The sequence below is a fragment of the Planococcus citri genome, chromosome 4 (genome assembly GCF_950023065.1).
Source record: "Planococcus citri chromosome 4, ihPlaCitr1.1, whole genome shotgun sequence".
Lineage (NCBI taxonomy): Eukaryota > Metazoa > Arthropoda > Insecta > Hemiptera > Pseudococcidae > Planococcus > Planococcus citri.
The window spans coordinates 69,589,338-69,616,751 of record NC_088680.1 but is presented as its reverse complement, the minus strand read 5'-3'; the positions used below and the strand labels follow the sequence as shown (position 1 = coordinate 69,616,751).

Here is a 27,414-nt window from a genome sequence, read left to right as displayed (position 1 = left end):
TCTGAAAAATTTAAAATTCATTAACAAAAATTGTAGAGTTTTCTATAATTAATTAGGTAGTTAAATTGTAAGAATTTTTGAAATTGACGAAAAAAATTAATAAAATATCACCAAAATTTGTGTAAAACTAAAACATGTTGAAATTTTTAAAAAAATTGTTCAAAATATAGGAAAAGTGTATCAAAGAAACTGTTAAGATAGGTTTAAGGTTTGTTTGTTAGGTAGGTGATGAATTCCAGGCGAGCGTTTTCGTCTCGAAATTCCCACAGTAGGTACTTCGCGCGGTGTATAGAGACTGGCTATTTATTACGTCAGTTCTATATACTCTTTGATGGAAGTGTAGATGTGAAGGCGAGAATACTGATTTTATATGTACCTATACGTCATATTCTTGCCCTCTTATCTCATCTTCTCGGTGCTATTTTTAGCTCATGTGTTCTAGTTAACTGATACTCAGCCCATCAGTTGGGTATTCCTGTTTCATGCCTTCTCGACTGTTTAATGCTTAAGATTGTATAGTGTTAGCGACCTTGATATTTCCCCCTTTTTATTTTACAGTACACAGCCATGAGCCAGTACATATTATAGAGTAAGTATAAATATCTTACGAGTATACAGAAGTTAGTCTTATGGTAGTTAGAGTTAGAGTTACGTCTTAGTCTTCGTACGTAAATTACAAATAGGTGCCTATGAGTTGGTGATTACCTAATTATACTTTGTAAAAAATGAGCAAATTGCAAGTTCTAATTTTTTAAACTTTCGATTTTCCCATCAAAGTGCTTGAGTACATAAAATATTCCTTCAATTTTGGAGCCATTTTAGACTGTTGATGATCCTTCGTTTCTCAATTGAGCTGCTGAAATATTTATTGTGAGCCACCCTATGGGTTCTCCTCCCCATGCTTGCTCTAAAGGTTTCTTCATTATTATTTGATTTAATTTTAAATTTTCAAACTAAGGTGCTTCGCAGATATTGGGGAAAATTGTAGATAGGTTCGAATCGTTGTCGTTCAGTGTTAGCATGTTGTGAAACTATGAACGTTCTCATTTTTTAAAATCGTGTTTTACCCTAGTTTTACTTTACTGTCTTGGACTCTTGGACCTTGGTTTTGGTGTTTGTTTGGTTTGAGGAAGTTTTCTCATTTTATGAAATTGCAATTGAAGTGAATTAATTGTGATTTACCAAACCTAATATTTGACGGAGTGCTGAAAGTAAGTACATATATTACTCTCTTTTATAAATGTTGTATAGGTTATTTTATGCATGTTTCATAAAATATCAAGTATATCAAGGATATTCTTTACACTGTTATCACATCGTCCCATCCTACTCTTGTAGCCTGGTACGATTGAACCCAAAACATCTCAACAACTCATTTTATGGGTTATCATATCAAATCAACTTTTACAAAAAAGGTAGAAGAGGGTTATTGGGCAATGCTTCGGAATTTAACTCATCGATGTGAGTGAGCTGACAAGTGTAATAGTACGTGTTTTGATGTGAGAAACACGATGGTGAAAACCATTTTCCGGTATGTGGTATATTTACACTAAAATTTACAAAATCATTGAATAAAACGATGAGCGCGTCGCGAGTATGAATTCACCACGACAGTGTCGTGGAAGTGAAAGGACATCGGTACTGCAAAACTTGACGTACTGTTTCTGGTTTATGTAGGGAGGTTTACACGAAGTAAGCATCACTGAAACGTGAACACGATTATTAAAAATACCTAATAGGTAACAATTTTTTATAAGAAATTTTTTTTTATTACTTTTCATTTTTTAACTGAATGTTTCACCAAGGAGTGGATATATTAAATGGGGGTCTGGGGGCGAAGCCCCCAGCAATATTTCTTTCCAAATTGGTATAACTGCAATCTTTAATTTTTTATCAATTCATTTTGCTTCAATTATGCTATTTTATTCAATATATTGAACAGAACTATTGCTGGGGGCTTCGCCCCCAGACCCCCATTTAATATATCCACTCCTTGGTGAAACATTCAATTGAAAAATGAAATGTAATAACAAAAAAAAAATCTTATTAAAATAATATTGTTATAATTTATTTTCAATAATTGAAAAAAGAATCAGCGTTGAAATTCACATTTTGTAACATTTTAAAAAAAATTCATCAATTCCAGTAAACTTGCACAATGTACATCTCCCTTCAGAAAACAAGTCGTAGGATCGGGAGGGTACAGGGTAAGAAACTGGCTTCCAACAACTGTGTTATGCATCGCAGCCCGTATCATTGATCATATCCACCGTTCTATCGTGGTAAATATTTTAGACATTCGCGCTTATATTTTCATCAATATAATCAGTTTAAAACGTTACACCGCAAAATAGTTTTCATATTCGTGTTCCTGAGGTGACACTACATCAGTACACACTAGCACTGCTCCTAAATCGATGAGTTAAATTCCGAAGCATTGCCGGGTTATTGATAGTGATGTTATGAGCATATGCTCGCCGAGCAAATGCGCGCAATTGCGCCCAAAAATTTTGAGCAAATGCGCGAAATATGCGCGATGAAAAAATCATGCGACATATCAAAATACACACCAGAAGTGGCTATTGATGAATAAACTAATAAAAACGCTATAAACTCAACTCACCTCCCCCAGAGTCAAAAAATGAAATGATCTGAGCCATTTTTACTTTATTTCATAACAATTTCTCGGTAAAGAGTGATGAATTTTGGTTTTATTTGATTCCCAACTGTGTAGCCTACTACATCTTTTCTTCCAATTTTGAATCATGAAACAAAATTTGAGACTCTCCCTTCTGAAAAATATTCAAGTATTTTTGGAAGAAAATGGTAAACCTTAAGATGATTCCAGGTAATTTTAATAGGGTCCCCATTAGTGGAGAAACCCTACAAATTTTTGTACTCAATCCTCATATTTTATTCTTTCTTATTTTATTTTTTTGAAAATATGAATTTCTAAAAATTTTCTGCCAAATGATGATATTTAAGGGAAGGTCCACCTCTAAACATCTGAAAATTTTGAATTGAAAAAAAATCGAAATGCTTTCTGAAGTAGTGAAAAAATGATATTGAACCCCTCCCCGCCCCCTTTCATTCAAAATATAAAATTTGTGAAATTGTCTTGCTGTTGTCTTTTTTACTATTTTTCAACTATGGAACAAAAATTTGAAGGCTCCCCTTTCTGAAAATATTGAGGTAGGTATTTTTGAAAAAATTGCTTGTTTTTTCATATTTTGAATCAAAAATGTATCAATTTCCATTTTATTCTTCCCTTATTTAGGATATTTTAATTTCTAAAAATTGTCACTCAAGTGATGATAAATTTGGAAGAAAAGATCCAAACATTTGAAAATTTTGAATTGAAAGAGAAATCAAAATTATTTCTAAATTAGTGAAAAAAATCGATTGCAATAATATTGAACCCCTCTCCCTTCCTTTTAAATAAATAGGTATGAGAAATTGTCCTGCTTTTGCCCTATTTTTTCATGCTTTTCCGTTTTTTGGACAACTTTTCTTGTTGAAAATCACAAATAGAAGCAAATAACACCCATTTGTGGAATTTGCGCGCAGGCAAATGAATATGCGCGCATTTTAACATCACTAGTTATTGAATACAACGAGTGAAATAGAGCGGGCAAATAGCGGTTTTAAAAAGGAAAAAATTGGCACATCAATTTTTTCTTCGGGAATGTGTTCGGATGGACCCTCTGAACCACCAAAAAAAAGCCGACTCTCCTATCCCTGGAGGAAAATTTTTAGGGGGCTGAAACCGGTTCCGATTCACGTTTTTTGCGTTTTACTCCGTAAATATTGGGTTTTTGAGAAAAACTACCATGACAAAAAATGTTCCCCTTTAAATTCTCGACAATTTGATGCTACGCTCGATACCCATTGCTCAAGGAGGGTGTCCAAAAAAAGGGGTGGAAAGAGTAGTTGTTTCAAAAAAGGTCAGTCCAATAAATTAATCAAAATTACCACTTAAAATCATTCGTTTTGGCTCAAATTTTTTTTACAAAGTCTACTCACCCAACTACTATTCAAACTATCATTGGTTTGTCTTCAACCCTCCTCGGGGGTTCGTGAGGGTTGCTTGATTTTTCAAGTAACACACTACTGAATCATATATTTGAAAAACAAATCTGGACGTGCGATATATCGAATAGTATGTTTTCGAGGTCGCTGAATACGAATATGAACTCATTTTTTGCATACAACCCCTCAAAGCCCCTCTGTGCCCCAAAATGGGGGTCAAAATTGTGAAAAATCGTGAAAAGTCGAGTGATATATCGAATGGTACGTTTTCGAGGTCGCCGAGTGCGAATATGAACTTATTTTTTGGGTCCCACCCCCCTATGTCCCTCTGTGCCCCAAAATGAGGGTGAAAATTTTGAAAAATCGTGAAAAGTCGAGTGATATATCGAATTGCATGTTTTAAAAGTCGCTTAGCACGAATATGGCCTTATTTTTAGGACCCAGCCCCGCACAGCTCCCAACTGCCCCCAAAAAAGGCCAAAATTTTGAAAAAATTTGAAAAGTCGAGTGACATATTGAATGGTATGTTTTCAAAATCGCTGAGTACGAATATGAACCTATTTTTTGCCTACAGCCCCTCAAAGCCCCTCTGTGCCTCAAAATGAGGGTCAAAATTTTGATAACTCGTGAAAAGTCGACTGATATATCGAATGGTATGTTTTCGAGACACTGAACTGGAATATGCACTTTTTTCCTGCTCTACTTACGATCCCTCAAAATCCCCTTACGCCCCCTAAATAGGATAAAATTTCGAAAAGTCACCAAAAAATGTGTAATACGTCGAATAGTATGTTTTCAAGATCGCTGAATACGACTACAGACTCATTTTTATTATTTCTCTCATTTTACCATTCAAAAGTCCTACTAACGCCACAAAATTATCCTCAATGTCTTTAGTAGGTAAGATGTCAATCTTCTTGTCTATCTCAGTGTTTTCATTTCGATTGTATTCCTGTAAAGTTTTCGATTTCATTTTTTACAGTAGACTCCCAATTATCCGATTTTCAGGTTATCCGGTACGAATTTATCCGACTTACTTTTCGCATTATCCGACCCACCAAGGTCGGATAATCCAAAAAACATCTAATTTTTGATTTTGGAGTGTAAATAATAATCCAGGATTCAGCATTTTGTATTCTAACGGTGTTATTTTCCTTGAAATCGATCCAACTTATCTCAAAAAATTATAATTTCAGTCAGTATTTCATTGTCTTTTATGTACAAAAGTAGGTTATTTTTGTTTATTAGTTATTTTTTCGATTCTTTGTTCCTGTTTTGAGCCAAAACTTGATTTTCTGAATGAAAGCTTGTCGTCTCAAGCTTATGCACTTCATTTTTACGCTTAAAACATCAATTTTGGATTATCCGACTTTTTTGATATCCGACCCACCTTACACCCTCGATTATGTCGGATAATCAGGAGTCTACTGTATTGGCTACCAATCGAAAACAAAATGAAATCATTTTTTTTTTTATGGAAGAAAACATCGAAATTTAGTACTTCGTAGTTCGTATTTTTTAAAAAAAAACATACTATTCGATATATCAGTCGACTTTTCACGAGTTATCAAAATTTTGACCCTCATTTTGAGGCACAGAGGGGCTTTGAGGGGCTGTAGGCAAAAAATAGGTTCATATTCGTACTCAGCGATTTTGAAAACATACCATTCAATATGTCACTCGACTTTTCAAATTTTTTCAAAATTTTGGCCTTTTTTGGGGGCAGTTGGGAGCTGTGCGGGGCTGGGTCCTAAAAATAAGGCCATATTCGTGCTAAGCGACTTTTAAAACATGCAATTCGATATATCACTCGACTTTTCACGATTTTTCAAAATTTTCACCCTCATTTTGGGGCACAGAGGGACATAGGGGGGTGGGACCCAAAAAATAAGTTCATATTCGCACTCGGCGCCCTCGAAAACGTACCATTCGATATATCACTCGACTTTTCACGATTTTTCAAAATTTTGACCCCCATTTTGGGGCACAGAGGGGCTTTGAGGGGTTGTATGCAAAAAATGAGTTCATATTCGTATTCAGCGACCTCGAAAACATGCTATTCGATATATCGCACGTCCAGATTTGTTTTTCAAATATATGATTCAGTAGTGTGTTACTTGAAAAATCAAGCAACCCTCACGAACCCCCGAGGAGGGTTGAAGACAAACCAATGATAGTTTGATTAGTAGTTGGGTGAGTAGACTTTGTAAAAAAAATTTGAGCCAAAACGAATGATTTTAAGTGGTAATTTTGATTAATTTATTGGACTGACCTTTTTTGAAACAACTACTCTTTCCACCCCTTTTTTTGGACACCCTCCTTGAGCAATGGGTATCGAGCGTAGCATCAAATTGTCGAGAATTTAAAGGGGAACATTTTTCGTCATGGTAGTTTTACTCAAAAACCCAATATTTACGGAGTAAAACGCAAAAAACGTGAATCGGAACCGGTTTCAGCCCCCTAAAAAATTTTCCTCCAGGGGTAGGAGAGTCGGCTTTTTTTTGGTGGTTCAGAGGGTCCATCCGAACACATTCCCGAAGAAAAAATTGATGTGCCAATTTTTTCCTTTTTAAAACCGCTATTTGCCCGCTCTAGGAGGCTACAAAATGACTTAAACCCATCAAATTTTGAAAAATTTTACTTTTCAGTTTTCTTCTCAAGATTATGATGAAAATCTAAAACTCTACTTACTCTTTTGTAAAAAATGTAGATACATACTTACTTACCTGGGTCATTCCATGTCAACTCAACCAACGTTTTTGAGTCATGTCTTTCGATTTCGCTCAAATTTTTTTTACAATATATACCCACCTACTAAATACGAACTCCGCAATTAGTTTGGTCCCAGCCCCCTCAGAGGGGGGGGGGTGGGTGGGAGGGCTTCCATTATTTTCATATTGTCTCGAGGTACTCAACTTTAGCAGCCCATGATCAAAACTGATTTCACAGTTCGAAAGGACATTGCATTTTGAACTTTTCAAGCATTTTGAAATTTTCAAAAGTTCAAAGTTGAACTTTCAAATTGAAAGTTCAAATTTCAAAATGGCGCTGTAAGTGGGAGCTACCATTTAAAATTTTGAAAAAATTTCCACAGATATACCTTTTGATGTTTTTTTTGAAATATTCAAGTTTCGAGATGAGATCTCTTAATGGAGTTGGAGCACCCCCACCCACAATTTTGGGCGAAACTTTCGGAAGAGAATCTGGGGCATGTGATATATCAAATTGTATGTTTTTGGTGACGCTGAACACGAATATGACGTCAGCTTTTTGATTGGACCCGTCGACGGCCCCCTGCACCTCCCCAAAGGGGGTAACCCTAAAAAAAATGGTTACATTCATGTGACACATGAAATAGTATGTTTTCGATATCGCTAAACACGAATATAGCCATAGTTTTTTAAATCGACCTCACCTATGGCCCCCAGAACCTCTCCCAATAGGAAAAAGTCCAAAAAATTCTTAGGGGCCGTGGATGGGGTCCAATCAAAAATCTGACATCATGTTCGTGTTCAGCGTCACCACAAACATACAATTCGATATATAACATGCCCCAGATTCCCTTTCAAATGTTTCACCCAAAATTAGGGGGTGAGGGTGCTCCCCCTCCATTAGGAGATCCCATCTTAAAACTTGAATATTTCAAAAAAGTATCAAAAGGTACATCTATGGAAATTTTTTCAAAATTTTAAATGGTAGCTGCCACTTTCAGCGCCCTTCATATCTCGACTTTTGGCGAACGTTTGAAAACTCAAAATTGACTTGTTTTTGGTGATTTATGCTTTTTTTTAAAAAAGTGCGTACTTGATCAGAAAAAATGACCAAAATAAATCCTATATTTGATATTAATTCCCGAAATCCAAATTTCACAATGTCCAGCCATTCTGGAGCTTCCAGCGCGATTTTTCAATTTCTCCAGAATTTTGAATATGCTCCAAAGAGCGTCAATATGAATTTGGGCAGCTAAAATCGAGTTGTGTTATACTCGACCTGTTTAACAAGTTTATCCACATTTGAGCCGATTCTGGAGGGGGCATCTCAAGGGTGGTTTTTTGACCAGCTTTTTTCTTAAACTTAATAAAAATATCCAAAAAATCAAAAGTTTTCCATTTTCAAAGAAATTTTCGAGATTTGCGCGAATCGCTGTATTTTGTCATAAACTAACTCTATGAGGCTGAATATCGCCATTTCCAGCCATTCTGGAGCCTCCAGTGCGATTTTTCAATTTCTCCAGGATTTTGAATATGCTCCAGAAGGCGTGAATATGAAGTTGGGCTACTGAAAATCGAGTTGTGTGTTATACTCGACCTGTTTAACTAGTTTATTCACATTTGAGCCGATTTTGGGAGAGACACCTCAAGAGTGGTTTTTTGACCAGCTTTTTTCAAAATTAAAAAATCCAAAAAATCAAAAGATGACCGTTTGTGAGATAATTTTTGAGATTTGCGCATATCGCTTTTTTCGACCTGAACTAACCCTGTGAGGGCGAATTTCGCCATTTCCAGCTATTCTGGCGCCTCCAGCACGATTTTTCAATTTTTCCATACGAGGCCAGCTCCAGAATGAGTGGAAATGGCAAAATTCGCCCTCGTGGGATTAATTATTGACAAAATGTAGCGATTCGTGCAAACTTTGAAAATTTTCTCGCAAACTGGATATTTTTGTTATTAAAAAAAGCTGGTCAAAAAATGAGGTGTCCTTCCCAAAATCGGATCAAATGTGAATAAACTCGTTAAACAGGTCGAGTATAACACACAACTCAATTTTTAGCTGCCCAACTTTATATTGACGCCTTCTGGAGCTTATTCAAAATTCTGGAGAAATTGAAAAATTGCGCTGGAGGCTCCAGAATGGCTGTAAATGATAAAATTTGGATTTAGGGAATTAATATCAGTTTTAAGACTTATTTTGGTCATTTTTACTAATCAAGTACGTACTGTTTTGAAAAAAAACATAAATCACCAAAAACCGTCAATTTTGAATTTTCAAAAATTCGCCAAAATATCGAGATATGAAGTTGGGGAGCTGAAAATTTGGTTTTGGGGTTTTTAGACCATGCTCTTTCCAAAAATTGCGGTCCCGTTCAAATGGGAGGCGGACACCTCAAGAGGTTCCCTTGTCAGAATATTTTAGTAGACCTTGCAAATACTGCTACAGGATTTTTTGTCTGTATCATTCTTAAACTTACACGTAACCCTTGATTTTCAGTTTCAAATCACTCACAATGGATCGTAGAGAAATATACAATCCGCATGTTCAAACTGAAACACCATCAGATGAGTTTGTGCTCCGTCTCAGATTTCCAAGCTTACAAGAGATGGCGTACAGCCAAATAGCCATTGCAGTGTGGTACAGATATTGTTCAACTCCACGTCAACGAGACTACGAACATATGTATCGTCCGGAGTCGTTTAATGAACTAGAACTAATGAATTGCCGTAAACTAATAGAAACTTTGATGATGCCTGGATTCATGAAAGAAATTTTGAATAAACGTCTAAAAAGAGTTTGCGGACAAACAATTCGTTGCGCTTATTACTTCAGATACGAATTATTTTCTAGTAACTTAGTCGAGTACGGAATTCGTCAAGTTGATTGGGAGTATTTTGTGTGGTGTCCAGATGGTAGAATCAATTATAAAAGCACCGCCATCAAAATGCTACATTCGCGCAAGTTGACTGACGTGCAGAAGTTCGCCATCATGAGCCATTTCTGCCTGGAAAATGAGATCAAAATCTTCGATCTGAATCGCCTTCCTATGAAAACCTTTATTCCAAAAGTAAAAGAAGACCGGGATTTTTTATTGTTTTACTGGATCTGCTACCTGAAGAACGAATTACACAGCATGGCATCATCATCATTCTCCATTCGTACATCTTATCATGAATATAGATTTCATTCTATGTATTATTTGATCCATGGGGGAGCCTTTGAGTATTTCTGGAATCGTTTGAATGCTGAAGATCAAGTAACCTTTATAAGTGACAAATTATTCAAGTATGGCAAGTGTCACTGGTATCACAGTCTGTATTACAAGATGTCACATGATCAGTTAACAAATTTACTGGAACGTCAGCCAGTTAACGTAGTATCACTTTTTATTAAAGGATGGGAAATGCCTGAGTGGGCAATTATGGCTTGGAAGCGATGTAAAAATAGGATATCTAATGAACAATTTGTCGATTTATTGGCGAGAGTACTTGGCAGATTTTACACAAATCCAACCCTGCACCAAGAGTACAAAATGAGTGTTGTATTGGAAATCTGGAATACAGCCAACGATCACCAGAAGATTCATGCAGCGAGACAAGCAAGATTAGAAAAAGCTGCCGTTCATCTCATACTGTCTGCAACAAATTCACTTGGATTTGATTTTGCACCAGATGATCCACGTCTGTGGAAAAAATTAGCACCCAGTACCTTCAAGTTTCTACTAAAATTTTTATCTTTGAAAAGCGCCGATTTCAGAAAAAATCTGATTCTCGAAGGTGACCCGTCTTTTATATTCAATTTTGATTTCCACGTGGTACACGAAATATTTGAGTTATGCTTGCCAAATTTCCAAGGTGAGGTGGAATTCAACCATGAACGGAGTAAACACGCAATTCGTCCTTATTTTTGTAAAATGTTATACACCGTAAAAGATTATGATGAATTGAATAGAAGATTGTTGCGTTCCTTTCAAAACTTGAATATTCCTTCAAAAGATATTCTGCAAAAATTCATCGAGTCATTGATTGTAGCCAATAAAAGAGAAAGTGAAACTTACTATCCCTATAATGGCAATGATAAATCTGATTTGATAAGATTGGGTCAATTCGTCGCCAAAATCCTGCATGAAAATGCGTCTACAGTGTTGAAAATGAAAGAATCGTACTTTTCGTCATTCAGTTCTGCCACCAGTGATCCGTATGAACGCTACGGTAGTTTGAATGAACTGAGCAAACTAATTGAGCAGGAGTTTGTCCATGAACATTTGCAAGAGTTGAAAAACCGATTAGCTGAAAAACTTCAAGCTACAAGTGTTGAGCAATGGGTTTGCTATGTTTATGAGTATGAAAAATTCGCATTTCTTTTTCCGTGGTGCTATGAAAACGAAGAAGAAATGTTTCTGCAAGTTGAACGTTGTATACCAATTACCAATATTGTTCGTAAGGTTCTTGAAGGAATTGTTCGTTATAACATATCTTTATCAGATTTTGTAGTTTCGACTTTCAATAACTTGGAGAGATTTCTGGAGTGGTACTTCTCAGGTGTGGCAGAAAAAGTAATATCTTTTAAATTAAGTATAATGAGTGATCCTGAGAATGCTAAAATACTAGAATACATGCAGCAAAACAAAAACAACAAATGGCTTCGAGAAAAGTTTTTGCAGTGGAATTGGCCAGCCTAATGATCTCTATGATGAAATCACTGAAAAAACAAGTGGGGACTCATTGCTGGGTATAATGCATTCAATATCGGAACCCATTTTTTCCAGGACTGAATCCATTATGTATTATGATTCTTTTTAATGCCTACAGATAAATCGTCACTGATTCCCTTCCTGAAATGAAAGGTTAATGGAAACCTTTACTGTTTCCATTTTTTCCGGTACTGATTCCCTTCTTGAAATGAAAGGTTAATGGAAACCTCTACTGTCGCCGTTTTCCCCGTGCAATGAGTCCCCGCCTTAAAAAATCAGTTTTTTCAGTGTAAGTACCTACCTGTGGCATCATATCTACCTTGATAAATGTACATATTTCGAAAGCTTCATTACTTTCTTAGAAGATACGATATATTAAGTCGAGTTTGCATTTTTAAAATTTCACTATGATGCAAGGCGTTTCAATTTCCAGGACAGCTATATGCACATATTTGTAGGTTATTTTATTTTGAAACTGATCTATGTATTTTTGTACCTAATTCAAAATAGAAATTTCAACGTCGGTGTCAGATGTTTTTTTTTTTCACAGACCGTGCCTATAGAAATTATATCAACTTTCAGGCCATTCCAAATGTTTTTCATAACATTTGATGTGCAAGTTTCGCAAAATTTAGCTTGTCTTATCTGAGTTTTAACATTTCCAATGAAAGTAAGTAAGGCGATTGCTTGAGGTTTTGCTCAAAAATAAATAATTTCAAAAAATCGCGATGAAAAAAATAAATCTGGAAATGAATAGTAAACTAGGCAAGTAGCAGTTTTAAAAAGGAAAAAATTGGCACATCAATTTTTTCTTCGGGAATGTGTTCAGATGGACCCCCTGAACTACCAAAAAAAAACCGACCCTCCTACCCCTGGAGCTAATTTTATTAGGGGGCTAAAACCGGTTGCGATTCACGTTTTTTGCGTTTTACTCCGTAAATATTAGGTTTACGATAACAACTACCATGACAAAAAATGTTCCCCTTCAAATTCTCGATAATTTGATACTACTCTCGATACCCATCCCTCAAGGGGGGTGCCTAAAAAAAGGGGTGGAAAGAGTAGGTGTTTCAAAAAAATTAAGTCCAGTAAATTAATCAAAATTACCACTTAATATTATTCGTTTTCGCTCAATTTTTTTTTACAAAGTCTACACATCCAACTACTAATCAAACCACCATTGATTGGTCTTCAACCCTGGGGGTTGGTGGGGGGTGCTTGATTTTTCAAGTAACACACAACTGAATCATGTATTCGAAAAACGAATCTGGACGTGCGATATATCGAAGAGTATGTTTTCGAGGTCGCTGAATACGAATATGAACTTATTTTCTGGGTCTAACCTCTCAAAGCCCCTCTGTGCCCCAAAAAGGGGGTCAAAATTTTGAAAAATCGCGAAAAGTCAAGTGATATATCGAAGAATATGTTTTCGAGGTCGCTGAATACGAATATGAACTTATTTTTTGCCCCCAACCCCGCAAAGCTCCCCTGTGCCCCAAAAAGGGGGGTCAAAATTTTGAAAAATGGTGATATAAGTCGAGTGATATATCGAATTTGTAGCCTACTCACTTGTTCTATTTTTAAATCATGAAACAAAACTTTTGAGACTTCCTTCTGAAAAAAATTGAAGTATTTTTGCCCCCCTTTCTGAAAAATATTGAGGTAGTTTTGAAAAAATGGCTCGTATTTTCATATTTTGAATCAAAAAATTTTCAATTTCCCACTAATATTTTTCCCTTATTTTGTAAATTTCAATATCTAACAATTTTTACTCTAGTAATGATAAATTAGGGAGGAAAAATCTAAACATTTTAAAATTTTGAATTGAAAAAAAAATCAAAATGTTTTTCAAAGTAGGTAGTGAAAAAAATCGATTGTAATAATATTGAACATCTCCCCTTCTTTTAAAATAAAATATGAGAAATTGTCCTGCTTTTATTACCTACCCTATTTTTCATGTTTTTTCGTTTTTTTGGACAACTTTTCATGTTGAAAATCACAAATAGAAACAAATATCGCCCATTTGTGGAATTTGCGCGCAAACGCTCACCTGGCGCGCAGACAAATGAATATATGCGCGCATTTTAACATCACTAATTGGTGGGAAGTGTAAAGAGTAAAATGAGTGATATATTGAAAATGAGTCCATGGTCTTGTTCTCAACGATCTTGAAAATATAATATTCGACATAATATTACAAGATTTCTGGCAACTTTTCAACATTTTATCCTATTTAGGGGAGCGTAAGGGGGTTTTGAGGAATCGTTAGCAGAAAAACAGTTCATATTCGTACTCAGCGGCTTTGAAAACATACAATTCGATATGTCACTCAACCTTTCAGAAATTATCAAAATTTTGGACTTTTTTGGGGCAGTCAGGAGCTTTGCGGGGTTGGGGGCAAAAATAATACCATATTCGTACTCAGCGACTTTGAAAACATATCATTCGATATATCACTCGACTTATCGCGATTTTTCAAAATTTTGACCCCCTTTTTGGGGCACAGAGGGGCTTTGAGGGATTAGACCCAGAAAATAAGTTCATATTCGTATTCAGCGACCTCGAAAACATACCATTCGATATATCACTCGACTTTTTGCGATTTTTCAAAATTTTGACCCCCTTTTTGGGGCACAGAGGGGCTTTGAGGGGTTAGACCCACAAAATAAGTTCATATTCGTATTCAGCGACCTCGAAAACATACTCTTCGCCAGATTCGTTTTTCAAATACATGATTCAGTTGTGTGTTACTTGAAAAATCAAGCACCCCCCCCCACCAACCCCCGGGGAGGGTTGAAGACCACTCAATGGTGGTTTGATTAGTAGTTGGGTGTGTAGACTTTGTAAAAAAAAATTGAGCGAAAACGAATAATATTAAGTGGTAATTTTGATTAATTTACTGGACTTACCTACATTTTTTTTGAAACACCTACTCTTTCCACCCCTTTTTTTAGGCACCCCCCTTGAGGGATGGGTATCGAGAGTAGAATCAAATTATCGAGAATTTGAAGGGGAACATTTTTTGTCATGGTAGTTGTTATCGTAAACCTAATATTTACGGAGTAAAACGCAAAAAACGTGAATCGCAACCGGTTTTAGCCCCCTAAAAAAATTAGCTCCAGGGGTAGGAGGGTCGAGTTTTTTTTTGGTAGTTCAGGGGGTCCATCTGAACACATTCCCGAAGAAAAAATTGATGTGCCAATTTTTTCCTTTTCACCCTCGCTTTTTTACGTTATTTTCCCGCTCTATAGTGAATACTTGGTTTTGAAAAAAAATTTGTTACGTACATTATTTTTTTTCTCATTTTGAAATTTACGAAGTTTTGAAGCTCAACAATTTTCGATTTGCTAAAAATTTCAATAATTTAACAATTTTTGAGATTCAAAAAGTTTTAAAATTTTAGAGTAGAAAATAAATTATCATAACAAAATTTGTTTATTTTTTGACAAAGCATTCATTTTCGCATTTTTTTCATCGCGATTTTTTGAAATTAAAATTCACTATTTTGTAGTCCCTTCAATTTGCAAGTTAGGCAACCAGTCATGATAAGAAATTGTATTCAATTTCCAAATTACATATGTACTATACTGTTGTACTACCAACCCCCATGGTCAAAATTAGATTCTGGCTCTTAGGTTTTGAAAACGTATTTTGCCCCTTCAATTTTGAAGATAACTATTAGGTTACACTTTCACAATCATAACCCTTTTTTAGTTTTTTTCTTAAAGTTTGTCGTACCCGGTTGTATAAAACTCTAAATTTTGTACCACCTCTCCGTGGACACCCTGTATAATACTACTGTTAACCAGAGATCCGGATATGTTAGGCGCGAGAGACCATGTGCTCGCGGTGGACCAGACAGAGATGAATTGAATAGGGCGGAGTTCAGAGGTATTCGGGTGTCGAGGGAAAGAGAAAAAGCGGTTTAGGATCGGGATAGTTGTTTCGTTCAGTGTCACAATGTTGTGAAAATATGAACGTTCTCATTTTAGAAAAAAAATGTTTTCGTGGTGATAATATTGATAAGCACCAGTTTTGCTGTTATTTTTATTGATAAATGATCTAAAAATTGCGATTGAAGTGAATTAATTGTGATGCACCGAAATAATATTTAATGCAGTACTGAAACTGAAAGTATGTGTTACCACTATCTCTATTTAATATACTTAATTATGTAGGTTATTTTACGACGTTTTATTAGCTTTAATAATTGCAAGATCAGCTGAAAATGCGAAGAAGATAGAGTAGCATCGTTTATAATGTGTTCGGCCTCAATTTGCTGTTTCGTAGTACATAAAAAGAATCAAACGAAATTCAATTATTTTGTTTTATGTTGTGGAACTGTGAAGTCGTTGAGAAATGTCACTAATCACAACTGATAATCATAGCCCTAGGTACATCATATTCGTATAAACAAAGCTGTTTTACGGTCTTCGTCTTCCCCAATTTTTTTCTGATAGTTATGAAATTTTTTCACTCAATAAACCGCGGTCATTATTATAGAAACAGCTGATTTGAGTTTTTAATAGTTTTTGCGCGTGCGTGAAAAAATTTTGTCTAGACATAAATCGAAAAGGATAAAATTTCATATTAATTAGTAGATATAATAATTTTTTTCAATTTCGTACAGAAATGGGGATTTTTACACTCTTTTTGTGAACAGATTTTTTGGACGTCAATAGGTAGGGGGGGGGTCAGCGATTTTTTTTAAATTTTTCCTGTGGAAAGACCTTCCGAAGGGATGACCAATGGCGCAAATCGCAGCCCTCAAGCCCATTTTTAAAGGCAGCCAGGGGGTGTCAAAGTTTTCAGTGAACCTAAAATATCATCCATTTCAGCAGTGGATTACTCGATAACCGCTATACCTACTAAAATAGAACTTTTCCCCATAGTTAGGGGTTTTGAAGGGCTTTTTGGTGATATCATAAAAATCAGTGTTGCCACTTTTTTTCGAATTAGCTCAAAAAGTTTCAAAACGTAGTTTTTGTATCGTTCCGACTCTCAAAAATTCTGAAAAAAATATATTATGGACAACTGTTCATGCTGAACAACATATTAAAAAATTCGAATGGTACCATGTCGCAAAGTCGATTTAAAAAAACTGAAAGTTTGCGAAAAAATGCAATTTTTTAATTCAAAACATGAAAAAAAGTTTTGAGTGGTGAAGTTGGCCCATTTGACCGCTATTTTTACGTATACGTCGAAAAATTTGAAAAAACCCTTTCACTCGATGAAATGAACTCATCACAAAAAAATCAAAATTCAAAAAAATTCCATTTTCAATTCCAAAATTTAAAAAAAGTTTAAATTCATTCTGTTGTCTTATTTTGACCTCTTGCTGACGTATTTCATGAAAAAGTTTATAAAAATCACACTCACAGCAACAAAAAAAAAATTTGTTTATTTTTTGAATTTTTTCGAATTTTGATTTTTTTGTGAGGAGTTTATTTCATATAGTGAAGGGGGGTTTTCAACTTTTTCAACGGGTACGTAAAAATAGGGGTCAAATGAATCAACTTTACCAATCAAAACTTTGTTTCATGTTTTAAATAAAAAAATCGCATTTTTTTTGCAAACTTTCAATTTTTTTAATCGATTTTGCGACAAGTTACCATTCCAATTTTTTAATATGTTGTTCAGCATGAAAAGTTGTCCATAATATATTTTTTTCAGAATTTTTGACAGTCGGAACGATATGAAAACTATGTTTTGAAACTTTTTGAGCTAATTTTTTGTACGAAAAAAAGTGGCAAAACTGATTTTTATGATATCACCAAAAAGCCCTTCAAAACCCCTAACTATGGGGAAAAATTTCATTTTGGTAGGTATCTCGGTTATCGAGTAATCCACTGCTGAAATGGATGATATTTTAGATTCACTGAAAACTTTGACACCCATTGGCTGCCGTTAAAAATGGGCTAGAGGGCTGCGATTATTACTCGATAACCGCGATATCTAACAAAATGGTACATTTTCGCATAGTTAGGGGTTTTGAAAGGCTTTTTGGTGATATCATGAAAATCAGTGTTGCCACTTTTTTCGTACAAAAAATTAGCTCAAACAGTTTCGAAACGTAGTTTTCATATCGTTTCGACTCTCAAAAATTCTGAAAAAAATATTATATGGACAACTTTTCATGCTGAAACACATATTGAAAAATTGGTATGGCACCATGTCGCAAAGTCGATTCAAAAAAAAATACAAAGTTTGCGAAAAAATGCGAGTTTTTGATTTAAAACATGAAAAAAAGTTTTAATTGGTAAAGTTGACCCATTCGACCCCTATGTTTACGTATGTGTTGAAAAAGTTGAAAAAAATCTTTCACTAGATGAAATGAACTCCTCACAAAAAATCAAAATCCGAAAAAAATCAATTTTTCAATTTCAAACATTAAAAAAAAGTTAAACTTTATTCAGTTGTCTTATTTTGACCTCTTTCTGACGTATTTCATGAAAAAGTTGATAAAAATTACACTCATTAACAAAAAAACAAAAATTCGTTCATTTTTTGAATCTTTTCTAATCTTGATTTTTTTGTGATGAGTTCATTTCATCGAGTGAAAGGGGTTTTTCAACTCCAAAATGGGGGTCAAAATTTTGAAAAATCGTGAAAAGTCGAGTGATATATCGAATGGTACGTTTTCGAGGTCGCCGAGTGCGAATATGAACTTATTTTTTGGGTCCCACCCCCCAATGTCTCTCTGTGCCCCAAAATGAGGGTGAAAATTTTGAAAAATCGTGAAAAGTCGAGTGATATATGGACTTGAATGTTTTCGAAGTCATTGAGCACGAATATGGCCATATTTTTTGGGCCCAACCCCTCACAGCTCCCAACCGCTCCAAAAAAGGCCAAAATTTTGAAAAAATATATAAAGTCGAGTGACATATTGAATGGTATGTTTTCGAAATCGCTGAGTACGAATATGAACTTATTTTTTGCCTACAACCCCTCAAAGCCCCTCTGTGCCCCAAAATGAGGGTCCAAATTTTGAAAAATCTTGAAAAGTCGAGTGATATATCGACTTGTAGGTATGTTTTTGAGACACTAAACTGGAATATGCACTTTTTTCCTGCTCTACTTACGATTCCTCAGAATCCCCTTACGCCCCCTAAATAGGATAGAATTTTTACTTAATAAAGCTAGAAAGCTGTTTTGGTATGTATTCCATTTTCGATTCCCTAAATCGACTGAAAACACTTTCAAGCCATTTCGAGTCGTTCTGGAGCCTCTAGCTGATTTTTGTAAATTTTTGGTAGCATTTTCTGGAAATTTCCACTTCCAGAAATTTGCAAGAGACTCCAGAAGTGCTCAAATAACTCTAAAACGTCTGCTTGGTTACGAGAAATTTTAATTTTTTTAAATAATTGTTTTGCAACAATTCAAAAAGTTTACCAAAAATCAAAAAATGGACTTGAAATGCCTAGAATTGAAATTTTTGCATGTTCTTTAGTTTTGGTTTACGTACTTAGTTTTGTTCAAAAATTTTCCTGCTGGTTGGAATCTCTCGCCCTCCGTCTCAGTTCTCTCCACATCAAAATTTCAATGAATGATTATTACCATCTTCAGACCCTCATTTTGGAGCACAGAGGGGCTTTGAGGGGTTGTAGGCAAAAAATAAGTTCATATTCGTACTCAGCGATTTCGAAAACATACCATTCAATATGTCACTCGACTTTATACATTTTTTCAAAATTTTGGCCTTTTTTGGGGCGGTTGGGAGCTGTGAGGGGTTGGGCCCAAAAAATATGGCCATATTCGTGCTCAGTGACTTCGAAAACATTCAAGTCCATATATCACTCGACTTTTCACGATTTTTCAAAATTTTCACCCTCATTTTGGGGCACAGAGAGACATTGGGGGGTGGGACCCAAAAAATAAGTTCATATTCGCACTCGGCGACCTCGAAAACGTACCATTCGATATATCACTCGACTTTTCACGATTTTTCACAATTTTGACCCCCATTTTGGGGCACAGAGGGGCTTTCTGGAGTTGTATTCAAAAAATAAGTTCATATTCGTATTCAGCGACCTCGAAAACATACTATTCGATATATCGCACGTCCAGATTTGTTTTTCAAATATATGATTCAGTAGTGTGCTACTTGAAAAATCAAGCAACCCTCACGAACCCCCGAAGAGGGTTGAAGACAAACCAATGGTAGTTTGATTAGTAGTTGGGTGAGTAGACTTTGTAAAAAAAATTTGAGCGAAAACGAACGATTTTAAGTGGTAATTTTGATCAATTTGTTGGACTGACCTTTTTTGAAACACCTACTCTTTCCACCCCTTTTTTTGGACACCCCCCTTGAGGAATGGGTATGGAGCGTGGTATCAAATTATCGAGAATTTGAAGGGTAACATTTTTTGTCATGGTAGTTTCTCTCAAAAACCTAACGTTTACGAAGTAAAACGCAAAAAACGTGAATTGGAACCGGTTTCAGCCCCCTAAAAAATTTTCCTCCGGGGGTAGGAGAGTTGGTTTTTTTTTGGTGGTTTAGAGGGTCCATCCGAACACATTCCCGAAGAAAAAATTTATGTGCCAATTTTTTCCTTTTTAAAACCGCTATTTGCCCGCTCTATTTTCAAAAATCACCAAAAATCGAAATTTTTGTTGGTGATGAATTTTTGTACGTTTTTTCAATGTAATATCCCTATTGACAATTTCAAGTGGCAGAATGCTAGCAACAGTGCTAGCATGGCCATGCTAGCACTGGTTGCACCATTTTGAACACCTTTCCTAGCATATCTGCTAGCAAACTGTTGCCAGCACAATGCTAGGAAAATGGTACTAGCACCACGCTAGCAGCATTTTTCTAGCATTATGCTAGCGACAGTTTGCTAGCAGATATGCTAGTAGAGGTGTTCAAAATGGTGCTATTGGTGCTAGCATAGTCATGCTAGCATATTTCTAGCATATGCTGGCATACAATTGGCATAATTCAAGCAGGAGGACCAGCATTAGGCTAGCATCCGTTTGCTAGCAGATATGCTAGTGCAGGTGTTCAAAACGGTGCTACTGGTGCTAGCATGATCTTGCTAGCTTTTTGCTAGCTTATGCTAGCATGTGTATAATAAGTATAATGCTAGAAGTGTATTAATTTCTTTGTAAAAGAATAGGGTATTTCTAATTATGGTATGTTTCTCAAAAATATCCAAAAATGGGCAATTGCCCCACAATGCTAGTTTAGAACTAGCATTGCACTAGCATCTTGTGCTAGTATAAACTGAGTGATTAGTTTGCCAACTTCACTCTTCATAATTTAAACAAGAAACTGCATTGAGCTTATATTCGATTTGACTACATACTTCATATAAGAGAAGTTAAATGTATCATGATAAAGAACAACGCTAGCAAGTTGCTAGCATTATGCTAGCACTTGACTGCTAGCACCTGGATAAGAAGTCGTTTAACAAAAATCCAGCACCATGCCAGTACTTTGACTGCTAGCTTTACCAAGGTGAGAATAGCGCTAGCAGTAGACTAGTGCAAGTTTACCAGTGATTGTCTTTCTAGCATGTAACTAGCAGATTGCTAGCATGCCTTTTGCTAGTTCACCTCATGCTAGCACCATTACAGGGTGCTAGCAATGCACTAGAAATATGCTAGTAGTGACTGCTAGCTTTACTCAGTGGTTATGCTGCTAGCATGAAACCAGCAAATTGCTGACCTGTCTTTTGCTAGTTCACCACTTCACCTCATGCTAGCACCATACTAGTTCTATGCTAGGATGAATTTTTCAATAAAATGTCTGCTGGCAAAGTGCTAACACCATTCTAACTGGTAATCTGCTAGTTGATTCCATGCTAGCACCATGCTACTATATCATTAGAACAAAAATTCAATTTTTTTTACAAATATGCATTTTTGAGGCATAATTTTTGAATCGTAGACCAACTAGAGAAAAATGCCCCGTTTTGAGGATTTTCTTTGATAATTTCGACCCCCTAAAACTATAATACATCAAAACAGCGAAAAAAACATTGCAGGACAATTTTGCTGGGGCTATCGGAATTACCTCACAGCATGAAAAATGATCGACATGTTTAATAATTCAATGCCACCAAACAAATAATTATAAAAGCAAAATCAAAAGAGGTACTGACACTTTAACACGTATTCATCAAATATCAGCTTCTAAACAGAATTTTTCAACAAGTTTTGAACGATAAAAACGAGTTTCAAAAGTGCCCTGTTTTTTGCGGCAAAGGATTTGGGCATTCAGATTTTGAACACTGCACAGACTTGACAAAACAGAGCAGATGAACCATCTGATCATTAATGGGTGTAGGTTAGCACTAAAACTACCTACTTTCTTCATCATTTGTGCCAAAATGTGTTTTGCAACAAAGCTAGGGCTTGCTATCGGAATTACCCCATATCGGAATTACCCCACTTTACCTTACTTATATCTTGTCTAAAACTAACCAACCGAATTAGAATCGCATAAAATATTTTGAACTGGACAAAGCTGGATCGAAAAAGCATGACAAAATTCATCGCCAAAATTTCAAATGATGAAGTGCATATTTCGATTTTTGGTGAATTTAGGCCAAAAATGAGGGGAAAAAATCAAAATTTTACCAAATCGACCAAGAAAGCTAGGGATACACCCTATTTTCGACCTGTCAAATCGATTGGTAACTGTTTCAAACCGTTTTGACCAGTCCTGGAGCCTCCAGCAGATTTTTGAAACTCGAAATTCTCACAAAATTTCATTAAATGGAGTTGCAAAACCGAAATTAATTCTGAAAACTGATTTCAATTCGCAGCAAAGTCGACTACAGGTAAATTTCAAGTTGTTTTGGAGCCTCCAGCAATTTTTCGAAAATTACTGGAGCCTCCAGTAAATTTTTGAAACTTGAAAAATGAATATGGAAAGCTGAAATTAACTATGCACTCCAATTTTAACACCCTCTGAAGACGACTTAAGGTGGGTTCAAGTAATTTTTTGAGCCTCCAATGACTTTTTGAAAGGTTTGTTTCATGGCGTTTTTAGGAGAATTGAAATTTACAAAAAGTAGCTGGAAGTTTCAAAACCACTTGAAAGCACCATGCAGTCGACTTCATATTATATTGAAATTAGTTAGTAGGGTAAATTTCGGATTGCTAACCCCATTTGATGACATTTTGGGGAAATTTCAAGTTTCAAAAATCTACTGGAGGCTCCAGTAATTTTCAAAAAATTGCTGGTGGCTCCAAAACGACTTGAAATTCACCTGCAGTCGACTTCATAGCGTATTGAAATTAGTTTGCAGAATAAATTTCGATTTTCCAACTTCATTTGAAGAAATTTTGTGAGAATTTCGAGTTTAAAAAATCTACTGGAGGCTCCAGAACTGGTCAAAACGGTTTGAAACAGTTTCCAATTGATTTGACAGGTCAAAAATAGGGTATATCCCAAATTTCAGCTTTCGTGGTCAATTTGGTAAAATTTTGATTTTTTCTCACATTTTTAGCCAAAATTTGATTTTTGAAAATTTACCAAAAATCGAAAAAGCACTAAGCACTTGAATTTTTAACAGGTAATGAATTTTTGTCTGCTCTTATTCGATCTAACTTTGTACGGTTTAAAACATTACATGCTGACCCATTTGACCCCTATGTTTACGTATCTGTCGAAAAAGTTGAAAAAACCCTTTCACTCGATGAAATGAACTCCTCACAAAAAATCGAAATTCGAAAAAATTCAATTTTCAAATTTCAATCATCAAAAAAAGTTTAAATTTATTCAGTTGTCTTATTTTGACCTCTTTCTGACGTATTTCATGAAAAAGTTGATTAAATTACACTCACAACAAAAAAATAAAAATTCGTTCATTTTTTGAATCTTTTAGAATTTTGATTTTTTTGTCATTCGTGAGGAATTCATTTCATCGAGTAAAAGGGTTTATCAACTCTTTCGACAGATACGTAAAAATAGGGGTCAAATGGGTCAACTTCGCTAATGAAAACTTTTTTTCATGTCTAAAATCAAAAAAACGCATTTTTTTCGCAATCTTTGAATTTTTTTAAATCGATCTTGCAACATGTTACCATCCCAATTGTTTAAGATGTTGTTCAGCATGAAAAATTGTGCCCAATATATTTTTTTCAGAATTTTTGAGAGTCGGATCGATATAAAAACTACGTTTCGAAACTTTTTGAGCTAATTTTTTGTACGAAAAAAAGTGGCAACACTGATTTTTATGATATCACCAATTAGCCTTTCAAAACCCCTAACTATTAGAAAAAGTTCCATTCTGGTAAGTATCGCGGTTATTGAGTATTTCACTGCTGAAATGGAAGATATTTTAGGATCACTGAAAACTTTAACACCCCCCCCCCCCCCCCGCTGCCTAAAAAATGAGTTAGAGGGCTGCGATTTGCGCCATTGGTCATCCCTTCGGAAGGTCTTTCCACAGGAAAAATTTCAAAAAAATCGCCGAACCCCCTACCAATTCTTGGTCTAATTGACGTGGAATGTCCCAGTATTAATAATGGTGTAAATCGCAGCCCTCTAGCCCTTTTTTAAATGCTGCTAGGGGGTATCAAAGTTTTCAGTGAACTTGAAATATCATCCATTTCAGCAGTAGATTACTCGATAACCGCGATACCTACTAAAATGATTTTTTTTTCAATAGTTTGGGGTTTTGTAAGGCATTTTAGTGATATCATAAAAATCAGTGTTGCCAATTTTTTTCGTACGAAAAATTAGCTTGAAATGTTTCAAAACGTAGTTTTCATATCGTTCCAACTCTCAAAAATTCATTCATTATGTTATGGATAACTTTTCATGCTGAACGACGTATTAAAAAGTTGAGATGGCATTATGTCGTAAAGTCGAATTTAAAAAATTTAAAGTTTGCGAAAAAATGTGATTTTCTGATTTAAAACATGAAAAAAAGTTTCGAGTGGTGAAGTTGACCCATTTGACCCCTATTTTTACGTATCCGTTGAAAAAACCCCTTTCACTCGATGAAACGAACTAATCACAAAAAAATCAAAATTCAAAAATTAAATGATTTTTTTTGCGATGAATGTATTTTTTATAAACGTTTTCATGAAATACGTCAGAAAGAGATCAAATAAAGACTACTGAATAAATTTAAACTGTTTTTGATGTTCGGAATTAAAAATGACATTTTTTTGAATTTTTATTTATTTTTTGATGAGTTTATTTCATCGAGTAAAAAGGTTTTTTCGACTCTTACAACGAATACGTAAAAATAGGGGTAAACTGCGTCAACTTCACCAATCAACACTTTTTTTCAACTCATCTACCTATCTAATCTTGAGCATTTATTTAAAAAAAAAAAATATGTACCTAAGTGAAGTGTGTACCTTACCTACCTCTCAGTGAAAAATTATTGTTTGGTTATCAATAAACAAACATTCAACCTCTTTGTAACTCAAAACATTATAGTGAATCACTGAATCTTGCAAGTAATACAACAGTTTCATTCTAGATTTCTTGCCTGTATTATTGCTAATTATGCAACTAACCCACCAATCCTAATTTCAGATCACCCCCAATGGACTCCAGAGGAATGTACGATTCGCAAGTTCAAAATGAAACACCCTCGGATGAGTTTGTGCTCCATGCCAAATTTCCAAGCTTACAACAGATGGCATACAGCAAAATAGCTATTGCAGTGTGGTATAAATACAGTTCAACTCCAAACCGCCGACGACAATACGAACTACTGGTATATGATTATGATCATTCGTCTACTGATAAAATAGAACTAATGGATTGCCATAAACTGATAGAAACTTTGACGATGCCTCGATTTATGAAAGAAAACTTGATAAAATATCTAAAGAGAGTTCGCAAAGAAACATTTTATTGCACTGAATACTTCACAGAGCGTATACTTTCAAATGACTTATTATACGAGTATGGAATCGACCGAACCGCTCAAGTTGATTGGGAGTATTTTGTATGGTGTCCGGATGGTCGAATCAATTATAAAAGCACTGCCATCAAAATGCTACGTTCGGGCGTGTTGACTGAGGTGCAGAAGTTTGCCATCGTGTGCAGATTCTGCCTGGAAAATGAGATCGAAAGCTTCGATCTAAATCGCCGTCCTATGAAAACGTTTGTTTCAAAAGTATGTATAGACCGCGATCCGTTATTGTTTTACTGGATCTGTTACCTGAAGAACGAATTACATAGAGTTACACCATTATTCTTACTTTCTTCAAATAATTACCGCATGGAAGCGGAAGCGTTTGAGTATTTATGGAATCGTTTGAGTGCTGAAGATCAAGTATCCTTAATAAGTGACAAATTACTTACAGTCTCAACTTCTCCCTGGCGTGATAGCCTGTTTCTCAAGATGTCTCACGATCAATTAACAAATTTACTATTCCGTCGACCAGTTAATATGATATTACTTTTTCTCAACAATTTAGAAATACCTGAGTGGGCAATTATGGCTTGGAAACGGTGTAAAAATAGCATATCTAATGAGCATTTTGTCGCGTTGTTGCACAGTCTACTTGGCCAATTTCGCTACAAGCTTATCCGTAAACAAGAACGCAAAATGAGAGTTTTATTGGAAATTTGGAATACGGCCAACGATCACCAGAAGAATCATGCAGCGAGGCAGGCACGATTAGAAGAAGCTGTCGTCCGTCTACTCTCAGTAAATCCTATTAGATTATTTGTACGAGTATATTTTGCATCAGATGAAGCACGTCTCTGGATAAAACTAGCACCCAGTTGTTTCAAATTTTTACTGAAATTTTTATCTTTTACAAGTGCGGATTTCAGAAAAAATCTTATTCTCCGAGGTGACCTCTCATTTATTTTTCATTTTGATTTTCACGTGGTACATGAAATATTTGAGTTATGCTTGCCAAATTCATCTCAAGATGAGGTGCAATTCGAAACTGAACCGAGTAACTTCAAAATTCGTCCTTATTTTTGCATAATTTTATACACTGTAGAAGATCAGGATGAATTGAATGAAAGATTGTTGCGTTCCTTTGAAAACTTGAATATTCCTTCAAAAGATCTACTGCAAAAATTCATCGAGTCATTGGCTATAGCCCATAAAAGAGTACAGTCAACTCGCGATACCTCTGATTATCTAAGATTGAGTAAATTCATCAACAAAATCCTGCAAGAAAATGTATTAACAGTGTTGAAAATGAAAGAATCGTACTTTTCGTCATTCATTTCTGCCACCAGTGATCCGTATGAACGCTACGGTAGTTTGGATGAACTTAGCAAACTAATTGAGCAGGAGTTTGTACATGAACATCTGCAAGAGTTGAAACACCGATTCGCTAAAATACTCCAAACAACAAGTGTTGAACGATGGGTTTGGATGGTGTCAAATTATGAAGATTTCACCCGTGTGTTTTCGTGGTGCTTTGAAAATGAAGAAGAAATGTTTCTACAGGTTAAACGTTGTATACCAATTAACGATATTATTGGTAAGGTTCTTGATGTTAGTAAAATTATGCGCAGAATGGCGAATTTTAGTAACTTGCAGAGATTTCTAGAGTGGTATTTCTCTGTTGTAGAGGGTGAAACAATACAATCTTTTAGACATAGTATAAGGAATGATCCTGAGACTGCAAAAATACGAGCAGTAGAAATGATAAAGGAATACGACAAGGACCAGCAGCCTTGTAGAGAATTTTTGCGGTGGATTGGCCACCGTATTGATCTCCATGTTAAAAGAAGTACCTATGGCATCGTGATATCTTTTTTCTTTTTTCTTTTTTTTGCTATTTTGTCTGTAATATATGTTCATCTCTAAACGTAAGCTAATATATACATAGGTCTTTGGCTTAAGTATAAATACCTATATCTACTGAAGACATCTATGTACATATTTGTAATTCGTAATAAAAATATTCAATTTCACTTTCTGACCATTTCCAACTGTTTTTCATAAATGTACCTATCATTTCATACGCAAGTTTTGCAAAATGTTGCTTGACTTTACTGAGCTGACAATGAGTTTCATCATTTTGAAAAAAAA

General features: G+C 35.3%; 1 protein-coding gene across 4 annotated transcripts; it reads left to right on the top strand.

Annotated features, from left to right (window-relative positions):
• Positions 1–458: 458 nt before the first annotated feature.
• Positions 459–27,296, top strand: LOC135845738 (uncharacterized). 4 transcript variants are annotated; one of them, XM_065364542.1, is made up of 2 exons: positions 459–589; positions 24,939–27,296. In XM_065364542.1, the coding sequence occupies exon 2, from the start codon at positions 24,949–24,951 to the stop codon at positions 27,187–27,189; it is 2,241 nt and encodes a 746-aa protein (XP_065220614.1). In that variant the 5' UTR covers positions 459–589; positions 24,939–24,948; the 3' UTR covers positions 27,190–27,296. The 4 variants fall into 4 exon arrangements, with proteins under 4 accessions (XP_065220614.1, XP_065220615.1, XP_065220613.1 ...); XM_065364543.1 differs by lacking the exons at positions 459–589; positions 24,939–27,296 and adding exons at positions 613–1,211; positions 9,238–11,957; XM_065364541.1 differs by lacking the exon at positions 459–589 and adding an exon at positions 614–1,211.
• Positions 27,297–27,414: the final 118 nt, after the last annotated feature.